The sequence below is a fragment of the Elephantulus edwardii genome, unplaced genomic scaffold, assembly GCF_000299155.1.
Source record: "Elephantulus edwardii isolate Elephantulus edwardi_28Jun2011 unplaced genomic scaffold, EleEdw1.0 scaffold00080, whole genome shotgun sequence".
NCBI classification, from domain to species: domain Eukaryota; kingdom Metazoa; phylum Chordata; class Mammalia; order Macroscelidea; family Macroscelididae; genus Elephantulus; species Elephantulus edwardii.
This window is the reverse complement of record NW_006399830.1, coordinates 12,111,079-12,123,861: the sequence shown is the minus strand read 5'-3', so window position 1 is coordinate 12,123,861 and position 12,783 is coordinate 12,111,079. Positions and strand designations below refer to the sequence as shown.

The window sequence follows — 12,783 nt, the reverse complement described above, 5'->3', positions numbered from 1 at the left end:
CTCTCTGATGCATAACAGGTGATTGCGAAGACCATGGCCTGTATCAGATGCACCTTAGTCTTCAGAGAGACACCACTGCTCTTCAGCACTTTGGAGAGGTCCCTAACAGCAGACTTTCCCATGGCAATGAGTAGGCGGTTCAAACCCTGCAGTGTCTCTGTAGTAGCAGACGGGGCAGTCCGCCTGTACAGTTACGCCCTTGAAACCCTGTGGGCAGGTTAACTGTGCTGTCCTGGAGGGTCCGTTTGAGTCAGAATCGACTCTGTGTTATCACAGTCCTCCTCGTTTTACGGGAAAGACGTGGAGTGATACGTCCCCGGTCACTCATCACGATGTTGCCATATGCCACCCGGACGCTCCTGGAAGGCAGTGGGGGGCCAGCGGGTGAGGAAGCAGCCCCCAGCTGCTCGCCATAAAGGAGCCCGGTGAAGCCGGTGGGCTTACGGCGTGGCCGCCTTGCCGTGACAGCTGCTTTTCATTTGTCTCAAGAATTAAAACTGCCTTTTAATTAGAACAGTTTGGGCCTTTGTTCTGCTGCCACGCTCGCCCCGTTCGCAGGAATTAAAGCAATCAGGGTAGGTGGGCACACGACCCTGGGCTTTGCTCTGGGGCCGCTCAGCGTAGCATGGGACTGTGGAGGGAGTCATTGCACCCCGGGTCCTGTGGGCAGTCTCCTGGGACGGGGGTGAGTCAGTGCAGAAAGGACAAATAGCCCGAGCTAGTGGTGTGGACCAAGCTAGGAGCTGATTGAGGGCAGGAGCTAATGTGGGGAGTCTCTGGGGCAAGAAACTGAAGGAGAAGCTTAACCGCTTTAGAACTTGGGAGAATGGAGGGTGCTGTTCCTCTTGGCTTCCCCAAGGGTGACTATCGGCCTTGGAGCCTAATAGTTTCTCCCGCTCTCAGCCCCTTGCCTCTGCCCTCAAGTTCTCCACTTCTGGCTCTTGGCACAGCCTGGCTTCAGAAGTTCTTATGGTCAACGATGGTCTCTTGACTAGAAGCTACTAAAAACCCAAGGCTAAATTCTTCCTTGTGGTAAGGAGCTGCACTGCCATCTCAAAGGCATATGGTTTGAATCCACCACCCACTCCATGGGAGAAAGATGGGCATTCTCCTTTGATGCACTTAAACTGCCTCTGAAAACCCGCTGGAGGGTCAGTTATGACAACAACTCATGTTGACTTAGCCCAGGGATTTCTATCAGCCTTGGATCCTGATAGTTCACCCTGTTTCCAAGCCCCCTGCCTGTGCCCTCAGGTCTCCAGTTTTTCCACTCCAGGCTCTTGCACAGCCTGACTTCAGATGTCCCTGTGGTCAGCGGTGGTATCTTGACCAGAAACCACCAGAAAAACCAAGACTAAATTCTTCCCTTATTGATCTTCTCATCTGTTTGATGTTTTCTACATTTTTTTAAAATTATTTTTAATCAAAGTTTACAGAGACTTTGGCTTTCCATTTACTCATTGCTGCACTGTTCGCCCTGCCCACCCCTCCTCCCCAATTCACTCTACTCTTTAAAAAGTAAAAGAAAAATTCTTTCATTGTTATACATTCCCTCCCCCCAAGTCACTCCACTGTACAGCCTTCCTTCTGGATTCCATCATGACAATAATATATAATAATATATCCCTTTTAAACAGTTCTCTCCCTCATCTGTTTCAATGCACTATACATTATTTATCCCCTCTTTCTAACTTTCCCCTCAGCCCTGATGTCAGTCCCGTTTTACAACAGTGGCACTATGCAATATTTGTCCTTTTTTGACTCAGCATAATGTCCTCCAGGGTCACCTATTTCGTATAATATTTCATGAGTTCCGTGTTTTTCAATGCAGCGGAGTATTCCATTGTGAGACTATACCAGAGCTTCTCTATCCATTTGTTTTCTGATGGGCATTTGAGTTGTTTCCAACTCCTTGCTACTGTGAACAAAGCCAGGATAAACATGGGTGTGCGTGATGTTTCCTACATGTTAACTCTGTTACCACTTGAAGTGACACTTCACTGAGTCAGAGATTACCATCCAACTGAATCCATGCCTGAGAGGGAATTTCAGTCCTTCCTTTGAACAAGAACTCTTCTTGTAAAATCAGAAATTTCCTAAATTATAAGTTTTGTCCAGCTGTTCAGACGGGGACCAGGGACCATGTCATCCTTTAAAGATAGGGCGGGGCTGGTCCTCTTCCATTCTGGGAGTTCCTCTGTGCCTCTGAACAAATCACCGGCCTGGGGCTCCCACCAAGCGAGCTCTGGTGGCTTAGTGGTAAGGAGTTACACTGCCAGTCCACAGGTTTACGGTTTGAATCCACCAGCTGCTCCCCAGGAGAAAGATGGGCAGTCTCTCTAAGTCCGTTCCATCCCGACGGTATACTACAACAGGCTGCCAGCTGGCTCTGCACAGAGAAGGGCCTGTTACTGGGTCAGGACCCACCAGACCTGCCAACTGTCAAGAGCAAAGGTTCCTGTTGGCACCATGGCCTATCTTTTAACTCAGCAAAGCCACTTCTTGGTTTTCTTACCTCCTTCAATTTTACTTAACTTCCACTTCCTCACCTGTCTGGTGGGAATGCCTTTATGTTCCAGTTTAGTGGGGAAACATTAGATAATGTCCACACGAGGGAGCTCTGGAGGCATAGAACATAGAGTTTCACTATGAACCAAAAGGCTGCACTTCTCCAGCAGTTCAAATCCACCAGCGGCTCATGGGAGAAAGGTGGGCGGTTTACAACCTTGGAAACCTGCTGGAGGGTCAGCTCTGAGTTGGCCCCAACTCAACAGCAATATGTAATGTAGTCATAATGTAGTAGTCGTGGAAACACACGGTAGGTCCTTCCTGTGTGTTGGATCCCTTCCTTATCTCCCTCTAAGAAGGTCACCTGTGATTTCTTACCCTGTTGTCTCTCACCTCCCTTTTTCCCACCCAGTGTTCAACTCCTTGGATATGTCCCGCTCTGTGTCGGTAACCACAGCCGGCCAGTGCCGCCTCGCCCCACTCATCCAGGTCATATTGGACTGCAGCCACCTCTATGATTATACTGTCAAGCTTCTCTTCAAACTCCACTCCTGTGAGTATTGGGCTGGGCCCTTCCCTGGAGAAATATGGTCCCGGCCTAGTAAGGAGTTGCGCTGCCAACCCAAAGACAGGCAGTTCAAGGCTCCCAGGGGCTCCGAGGGTGAAAGAGGGGCAGCCTCGTCCTGTGCAGTTTGAGCCTCTGAGACCTGCTGGACGGTCCGCTGTGAGTGGTTGCTGACCAACAGCGGTGAGTTATTTGGGGTTTTTTTATCCAGTGTTTCAGCATCCCATATTCCATCTAGTTGTCCTTTCTCCTTAGACGCCTCTTGCCTCTGACAGTGTCTCAATCTTCTCTGTGTTTTTGACCTTGACAGTTTTTAAAAGGACCATTCAGGTGTATTGTAGAATGTCTCAGGTGAAATTTGTCTCTTAACAGACTTATCTGATTTTTTTCCCCTTGTGTTTAGACTAGAATTACAGGTTCTTAGGAAGAAGATGATAAAGTACCATTTTAATCCATTGTGTATTTTTGTTCTTTTGAATGATCAGACCTTGTAATTGTGCTGCCTGTTTAGCTCAGCAGGAGAAAGCTGACCAGTCTTCTCCCGGGCAACTAACTGCCCCTGAATACCTGTCAGAGGATCCGCTATAAGTCAGTCCCGATTCGACAGTGCACAGTAACAAATGACAATTTAGACCACACTGAAAAATGACAAAATTAAACAAGTGGACAAAAGGAAAGAATTGCTGGGCTGTGTGATTTGTAGCTGAAATGCAGTCGCACAAGCTGAAAGAACCTCATTGAGCCCACCCTGCTGGTGAGGAGGCTGCCCCCTAGAGGCTACTGCTTGTCCAGGGTCATAGCATGAGATAGTGGTCAAGCTGACTCTGGGACCTGATGTCCTGACTCTCAGGTGCATGTTCTCGACCTTGTGCCACGCATCCTTTCAGGCAGGTTCTGTGGGTCCTTCCAGATGAAAATCTGCCCTGACTTCATGCTAGAATAAGTGTATACCTTACCAAGGAGAGCTGCACTCCACAGGGCCAGCTGCAATTGACCTTCCTGCTCGGCCGGGATCTGGTGCTTGCTCTGTGGTCAGGGGTGAATGCTGTCCCCTGTACCCAGAAGGCCTAGCCTTTCAGAAGCAGTGGGAAGGTTAGGGGGATACACACTCCTGCCACCAGTCTCTCCTCCCAGACTCTGCTGGTAGCAACCCCATGGAGCATGTGCTCTTGCCTTGGCCCAGATGGGCTCCCTGGAGTCTCCAGGCAACTCTTGGCCAGGGCTGGCCACATGCCCTGATTGGCCCGACTTTTCCAATGGGCGGGCTCCTCCTCCTGAGCCCCTCTCTAATTGGTCCACCATCTGGGCCTCCTCCCTCTCATCTCCTTGCATTTCTTCCAGGTCTTCCAGCTGACACCCTACAAGGCCACCGAGACCGCTTCATGGAGCAGTTTACAAAGTGAGTGGCTTAACTGATGGGGATAAAGACGAATCAAAGAGTGTTGTGGAATCAGTCAATCCATGCAAGGGCTGTACGTGAAAGGGAGATGTGTCTGCACTTTAAGTCTGTAATCTGCAAAAAAGTAGCGAGCCAGTGCCAGGGAGGGTAGTGATTGTCTGATGAATCCACAGAAGCACAGGGAAGAATAAGATCCTGTACGTGTGCGTCCCCTTGTTTGTGCCCAGGATCGCATCTGCTTTTTCTCTCTCTCTGAGGTCTCATGATCAGTCTATTGACATATTGACAATTCCCAAACACGTACCTCGAGCTGAACCCTACCTTAGAATCCATCTCACATGTCTAGTTATCTCTTTGACATCCCTACACAGAATTCTGTCTCGAACTCTGAAAAGACACTTTTTTCCAAAAAAATAAAAACGCTTCTTAATCTTTTCTCTCTCATTAAAAACTGCCACCGTTTAGGCCAGAGACATGGAGCTTGCCCTTTCCTGTCCTTCACATCCAGTCGTTAACAGGCTGAATTGAAAGCTGCCTCATCTGTCTCGGCCCCGTCCACGTCTCTGTCTCTTCCGCCGCCATTGTGGCGTGTCAGGCACCCACAATACTGCTGGGCCCCCTGGACTCTCCTTGCAGTCTCTGACAGTACAGTCTTCATGCAGCAGACTGGACAGCCTTGGGAAGTCATAAGTCCCTTGTCCAAAGCCTTTTCATGGTTGCCGTTTATACTTAGAATAAAACTTGGACCTTTTCCCGTGGCCTACCACGTCCTGGAGCTGTGGTAGCCTAGTGGTAAGAAGCCGCGCTGCAATCTCAGAGGCCGGCGTTTCTAATCCACCAGCTGCTCCGAGGGAGAAGGATGCGCAGTCTTCCCCTGTGCAGTTTGTTGCCTCTGAAGACGTCCTGGAGGGTCAGCTATGGATTGATTCCACACAGCAACGGCAGCCACCCCTGCGTGACCTGGCCCCTCCTCTCTGACCTCGTCCCACTGTTGAGTGTGTGTCTTATCTGTCGTCATGTCCCTCATACCTTGCACATCCCAGGCAGTTGAGGATAGAAGCCACTCCCCGCTGCTCTTGAATCAGTTCTGACTCATAGTGACCCATTATTCGGCTTCCAGAGCTATAAATCTTTACTAAGGGAGACTGCCCAGCTTGCTCCCTCCAAAAGGATGGGGAATTGGAACTACTAGCCCTTCCGTTTGCCATCCAACACACAGTGCATTATAACCACCAAAGAAGCTCAGCTCCTTGCAGCTGTGTCGGAACCAACTCGTTGCTGACCCTCCTTCAGCTGCTGACCCTCCTTCAGCTGCTGACCCTCCTTCAGCTGCTGACCCTCCTTCAGCTGCTGACCCTCCTTCAGCTACTGACCCTCCTTCAGCTACTGACCCTCCTTCAGCTTCCAGAGGCTCTAAGTCACGTGGGAGGAGAGAGTCCATCTTCCTTCCGCAGAGCGGCTGGTCGGTTCCCACACTGGTGATGCACCGGCTTTGGTTGTCAGCGTGACTCCGTGTGGACTGCGCCACCACCACCGGAGCTCCCTCGTGAGGCCTCTCGGTCACCACGTCATTGCCGTCAAGTCAGAGCGAACTCACGGCTGACCCACCAGCGGGTTTTCAGAGGCTGTTTATCTCTCAGAAAGAGAGTGTCCATCTTTCCCCGTCGGAACAGCTCATGAATTTGAACTCTTTGCCTTTGGATTGGCAGTACGACTCCTCATCCACTAGGCCACTGGAGTGCTCTAGTTAAACATGTTGTTGTTGTTGTTGTGTGTACCATCGAGTCTGAGCTGACCCATAGCTGACCCTCCAGTAGGTTTTCAGAGGCAGGAAATCACATGTTGATTGCTCATCTGTCTCTTGCGGAGCAGCTGGTGGATTCAAACTGCATACCTTTGCATTGGCAGTGCAGTTCCTTACCAGTAAGCCACCAGAGCTCCCTGTTTAAGCATATAGGGCTGAATAAGTGACTGAATAATGTTCATGTGAATTTCTGAATGAGCAGCTATCTAGTCTAGAAGAAAAAGAGCTTAGCTCTCTGGGGTTAAATCATCACAATAAATTGAGGGGGGAAAATAATAAGTGACTAGAAAAGAAATGGCCGAGTGGCAAGAAGCTGCGCTGCAATCCCGAAGGCACAGGGTTCAAGGCCACCAGCTATTCTGTGGGGCAGGATGAGAGGCCTCTTCCTGTCCAATTAACTGCCTCTGAAAACCCATCAGAGTCAGATATGGGTCAGCTCTGACTTTACAGTACACAACAACAACAACAAGATAAAAATACCATCATCCCCTGAGAAAATGTGTCCATGAGGGGAAGGCAAAATAAGATGAGAGAGGAGAAGATGGAGGCCAGTGAGTAGCTCCTTCTCACTCTGTACGCTTTGACCGCCTTGTTTTTCCTGTTCATTTCTTCCTCCTCAACATGAGGAAACAAAAGCTCTTAACACTGAACTTCAGCATCCCTGGCTGCTTCCCCAGCAGTGCCCAGAGCACAAATTCAAGCTTTGCTAACCTCCGGGTTTCCGTGTCCCCTTTTAGAAGCCTGGTTTGTATTCTGTAATTAATACATGACGTATTAAATCCTGAGAGACAGTCTTGAGACCAGTTTCCTGGAGGGTCAAGTTCTAGTAGCGTGAGAGTAGTTGAGCCCCTTCTCCTTGGCTCCGTCTCGGGAAGGAGGTGATGCACGGGCAGGTGGTTTTATTGCTTTTCAGCTTTTTTCTGGTTTATGAAAACAATGTCTCTGAGCCGCCACCTCCCTTCCTCTCCTACGTAGTTGGTTTTTTGGCCATTTGGAGGCCCAGCCGTCCTTGAATCTAGGGACAGCAGCACTGAAGTCGGTTAGCTCTTGGGGCCCGAAGGGCTTTCATGAAGCCCCAGGGGGTTAGTTGCTGTTTTGGGAGAATTCTGTGGCTCAGGTTTGTCCCTGCTCAGCTCCAGGATCCTCTCTGCTCTCCGAGTACAGATGTGTTATTATCTGCAAGCCAGTATTTTTTTTAAATAGATCCATATGCTCTTGGCCTCAGCGTTTAGGTTCAGAATGAGGATTTGGCTGTGGGGGATTTTTATTTGACTTCTTCATGTGCATGTTCATCGAAGAATAGGGTGCAGTGCAGAGAGACAGCATTTTGCCAAGAAGTAGTGATTGGCTCAGGAAGTCGAAGTCTCTGCCCTCAAGAAGCTGGCAGTCTAATTAGGGAGGAAACTTACATTCATCAAACACAACAAATTCATTAGAAAGCTGTCTCTTTTAGTAATTACATTCCCTTCCCTATATGACCAATTAGCTTATACTCACTCCGATCGATGTCTCATTGATTGTGACTCACAGCGACCCCGTATATTGAAAAGCCCCGAAAGATTTGCAGTGGCTCATTTCTTCAGAAGAGGTGGCCAAGCCTTTCTCCTCTGCTGTCTCTGTTGTTGTACCGTCAAGTCAGAACCAAGCCACAGCTGACCTTCCCCCATGTTTTCTGCGGTAGTAAATCGTAAGGGAGGAGATTGCCTTTCTTCCACAGAGCACCTAGTGGATTCGAACCACCTACCTTTGGCTTGGCAGCAAAGCTCCTTACCACTCAGCCACAGAGTTCCTGCTGCCTGTCATTGGGCACAAACCTCCAACCTTGGCCAGAGTAGATGGGCATGTTAACTGTACACCACTCAGGGACTTCAGTTTTTACTTTGAAAGAAGAAATGTCATTTAATGTTGCCCAGACTCAAAAATTTCTCCAAAATTATATCTGCAGCACAGATGTGTTTGGGTGTAGGGGTGTGGATGTGTGTGTGTAGTCTATGTTGACACGGGATTAGAGTCACTCTTCCCTCAGGATTTGAAGTATGAGCTACTCTGTCCTCATGACCCTGTATCAGAGGATGGCTGTAAATAGCCCTTGTCTGATGGCATCATAATTGAACCCTAGTGACCCAAGGAGGCCATGTCCGTGAGAGCCTGTGCCTTTGGACTGGGTGGGAGGTGGCACCAAAGCCCAGCCACTGTGCTGCCCCCACCTGGGCATGGTCGAGAAGGCACCCAGCATCCCTTCGGTCTTCGTTCATCCGCAGGTTGAAGGATCTGTTCTACCGCTCCAGCAACCTGCAGTACTTCAAGCGGCTCATCCAGATCCCCCAGCTGCCCGAGGTGAGCATGTCCCGGCCGTGTGCCTCCTGTCTGTCCAGTCCCCACGGACTCCCGAAGGAGCTGACCAAACACCCGGGGGTGCCATATTTGAAGATATGCTTCCTCCTTCAGAACCCACCCAACTTCCTGCGAGCCTCGGCCCTGTCAGAACACATCAGTCCAGTGGTGGTCATCCCAGTGGAGGCCTCGTCCCCGGATAGCGAGCCCGTCTTAGAGAAGGATGACCTCATGGACATGGATGCCTCCCAGCAGGTGAGGACCACGTGGGAGACACTTGGCCCTTCCTGTGCCCCAAGTGCGAGTCTCAAGGATGATATGAGCTCATTGACTAAACCCAGATTCTTTCGCTCCATCATTTTTCATAAGAGTCACCGTGTCCAGCTCCTCACAGCAGGCACGACGCTGGCCTGAACAGTCCTGGATTGCAGTGGGTAGATGCAGCCCTGAGCGGGCCTGAGCCACATTCAGAAAGGGTCCATTCTGACATGTCCCATCTTTGACATAGACTCCTCCGCCTCTCTGACTTTGTCCTCGCAGAATTTATTCGACAACAAGTTTGACGACATCTTCGGCAGCTCATTTAGCAGTGATCCCTTCGTTTTCAACAGTCAGAACGGTGTGAACAAGGACGAGAAGTGAGTCCAAGCTGGGTTAACACGGGTGGGGTGGAAAGGAAATGAAAAGGAGGGTCTGACGGGCAGCCCCTTCACAGCGGCGAGTTCGGGGGTTACTTGTGCTGCTTAGAGGATAGCGAATGTCTCCTTTCTCAGTCCTGACCACTTTTCACCCCCGAAGGAAATCCAATGATGCTGACAGAACCATGGGTCAAGGGGGTTAGAGGAGTGTCTGGTCGTACTGAGGGCCTTAGAATAGAATGTCTACAATTTCCAAGACTTGTCCCTCTCCCAGGTTGCATTTAGGTAGAAGCAAACTCCTCCTCCTGTTTCAGGGACCACTTAATTGACCAGCTGTATAGAGAGATCAGCGGACTGAAGGCACAGCTGGAGAGTATGAAGACTGAGGTAGGAGTCGAGATCCCACCTGCCCTTCACCCTCATCACGTGGCAGACCTTAGAACTAAATCCGCTCCATGTCCTGGTGCTTTGGACCACGCCTTGCTGTTGGGGTACCATCGAGTCGCTCAGTAGAGCAGCACCCTGCCCGTCCCTGAACCCTCCTCAGCCTCACAGCCTCAGCTGTGCTTTTTTTAGCCCGTTGCTGCGGGCCCCGTGTCAGTCCGTCTTGTTGAGTGTGTTAATCTTTTTGAGTGACCTTTCCTTCTCCAAGCTTGGTGCCCTTCTCCGGGGATGGGTCCCCCGGTGGCACGCCGAAGACGGAAGACCCTGGCTCTCCCGTGTTCTCACTCACAGCCCTTCCCCTTATGTTTGCCTTTCTTGTTCCCATCAACTTGGAAGCCGCTCATCACAGGCCCTCCAGGGCGTTTCCAGGCTGTGAATTGCACAGGAGGACTTTGCCCTTCCTCCTCCTAAGGAGCTGCTGGTGGATTTGAACTGCCAGTGAGGCACTACATTCGGGTTGGCAGTGTCGCTCCCTACAGCGTACACCACCGGAGCTCCCGTGCTTGCCTTTAGGGCAATATCTAAACCGGGCTCCTGGGTCTCTGTGAGCCTCAGAAGAACCTGTGTTCCCTACCAGGCTCTGTCGTTTGACCCGGTAACCATCTGTGTGACCCTGTGGCTATTTGCAAGGGCTGGCAGCTCGTCCTCTCCTACCTCTGCCACCCCGGGCTCTCTGTGACCAGAATCCCCTGGTCTGTCCCCCCATCACTCCTGTCTTAACCTCTAGCCCACAGTTTGGGTTCATATTCGTTACGATGACCCGGAGGCTTGATTTTCCTGAGGCCTTGGGCACTCAGGAAGAACACCTGGCTACTTCCCCAATCAGAGCTGCGTGCCTGGTAGGACAGGTTCCCCAATCAGAGCTGCGTGCCTGGTAGGACAGGTTCCCCAATCAGAGCTGCGTGCCTGGTAGGACAGGCTTCTGCCCTGCTCACCCCCGCGGTCCAGGCGGTGTAGGACAGGCTTCTGCCCTGCTCACCCCCGTGGTCCAGGCGGTGCTGTGGGCAGACGTGTGACCACAGTGCCTCCCGCAGAGCCAGCGGGCAGTGCTGCAGCTGAAGGGCCGCATCAGTGAGCTGGAAGCGGAGCTGGCCGAGCAGAAGCACTTGCGCCAGCAGGCGGCCGATGACAGCGAGTTCCTCCGCGCAGAGCTGGACGAGCTCAAGAAGAAGCGGGAAGACACAGAGAAGGCTCAGCGGAGCCTGACGGAGATAGAACGTGAGTGGCGGAGCTGGGGACAGATACCAGGGCGCAGACACGTGGTGACTCAGGATGAGGGATGAAGATGGTGCGGCTGAGCCCAGGCCTGGTACCCTTGTAGGAGAGCTGTCAGGAAGACCACCTCTTGTCACCAATCAGGAGGGCAGGCTGTCATGAGTCCTGCCAGTCCAGGGCCCTGAGACCTGGAGGGGGGACGTGTGTGTAAAGAGAGGGAGACGGGACAGACAGCCGAAGGGAAAACAGTGAGACGAAAGCATGAACTATTCAAAAGGTGCGTGCCACGTACATCAGTGCTGAAGAGGCCTGCGCCAGTGGAACTGTTCCAGTCATACTAATTTTGCTAAAAACAAAGATTTCGTCCAGCCTGCGGGTCTCTCTTTGTGGTGACCTGGCAGGAGTGGGGTGCAGGGTACAGTCATGGCAGGACAGGCCTTTAGGAAGATTCTTCCAAGGGAGCTCTGGTGGCCTACTGGCAAGAAGCTGCACCACAATCCCAGAGGTGCATGGTTCAAATCCACCAGATGCTCTGCTGGAGAAGGAGGAATAATCTCCTCCTGTACCAGTCAGATCTGATTTGACAGTACACACACACACACACACACACACACAAAGAAATAAAATTTTTTTTTAAATTTTAAAAAAAAGAAAAGAAAGTCTTTTTCCCCTCTTTGACCGAGTGTTGGTGGAAAGGAGTGCAGCTGAAACCATAACCAAAGAAGGAATTGTGTTTCCAGGAAATTCTCCACAAAAAGTATCGCAAACAACAGTAGTAGTTGTTGAATTGGGTTTAAAAGAAAGAGTGGAGAAATTAAACAGTGTGAAGGGTGGAGACAAGCTCTTCTCTCAGAATACAGAGGCCCTGAAGTAGTTCTAGACGACAAGGACTATTTCTTATTTGGGGATGGTGACATTCTTGGGAAGTACATCAACTGAAAAGACGTAAGCAAAGCTGTCCACTCCACTGAAATCCACTCCACTTCCATCACGTAAATAATCTGTGTCTCTCTTTTGTAATAAACTGATGATATCCAAACTCATAAACAATAAAAAAAGGGAGATTTCAAGCAGGAGAAGAATGAATAGATAATGAAGACTGCACTGGCGTGGGTGACGGGAAAGGCCGTCGGAAAGGAACGGGTGATTAGACTGCAGGTGTATGACGGTTAACAGTCCGGAGCGAGACAAGCATTGCAGAACTCTTTGGGGAAGGAGAGAGAAGAAGATGTGTGTGAACGAAAACCAGACTCTTTTTAAAATTTCACCAAAACTACAACTTAAAAAGAAAGATTTCCCAGAGCAGTTCAGTAGTAGAGTTTTGAGGAGTAAGAAGATTTATAATGTAAGGGGGAAAAGGAAGAGGGTGTTCTGGGGGCCTTGGCTTATTGGAAAGAGGGCAGGGGTCCCAGCCAGGGCTCCTCACCACGGTCCTTGATGATACAGGGAAAGCGCAGGCCAATGAACAGCGGTACAGCAAGCTGAAGGAGAAGTACAGCGAGCTGGTGCAGAACCACGCCGATCTGCTGCGGAAGGTAGGACCTGGGCCCCACTCCCCCCGTGGCCGTCCCATCAACCACACACAAGGAAGGGAACCTCTCAGGCTTGTGGCTTCTGCAGCTCCAGTCCCCACTACCAGTTTCTAGTGGGTTGCCACCATTTCTTGGGAAGCTCATTATTTAAAGTCCCCTTGTCTCCCATATCTTGAGTAGATATCTTGATGTCTAGTATCAGCCCCACTTAGACAATCTACCATCAGAATCTTGAGAGTTGAGTTTCTGAAGATGATCACTTTACCCTGACATGCCTCTGGGTAGGAAAGTGAGTCCTGTGTCCAACCCTAGGGTGGCCATGCTCTGGATTTGTTCTAGAAGGA

General features: G+C 50.6%; 1 protein-coding gene across 1 annotated transcript in view; it reads left to right on the top strand.

The window, feature by feature from the left end:
• Nucleotides 1-12,783, top strand: part of HIP1 (huntingtin interacting protein 1) — a 153,076-nt gene that overhangs the window by 119,463 nt on the left and 20,830 nt on the right. Inside the window, exons 8-15 of the mRNA XM_006889689.1 lie at nucleotides 2,921-3,061; nucleotides 4,415-4,472; nucleotides 8,538-8,613; nucleotides 8,725-8,865; nucleotides 9,151-9,248; nucleotides 9,563-9,635; nucleotides 10,727-10,910; nucleotides 12,354-12,442. Of these exons, the coding sequence (XP_006889751.1) occupies nucleotides 2,921-3,061; nucleotides 4,415-4,472; nucleotides 8,538-8,613; nucleotides 8,725-8,865; nucleotides 9,151-9,248; nucleotides 9,563-9,635; nucleotides 10,727-10,910; nucleotides 12,354-12,442 (860 nt within the window). The remainder of the gene's footprint in view (nucleotides 1-2,920; nucleotides 3,062-4,414; nucleotides 4,473-8,537; nucleotides 8,614-8,724; nucleotides 8,866-9,150; nucleotides 9,249-9,562; nucleotides 9,636-10,726; nucleotides 10,911-12,353; nucleotides 12,443-12,783) is intronic.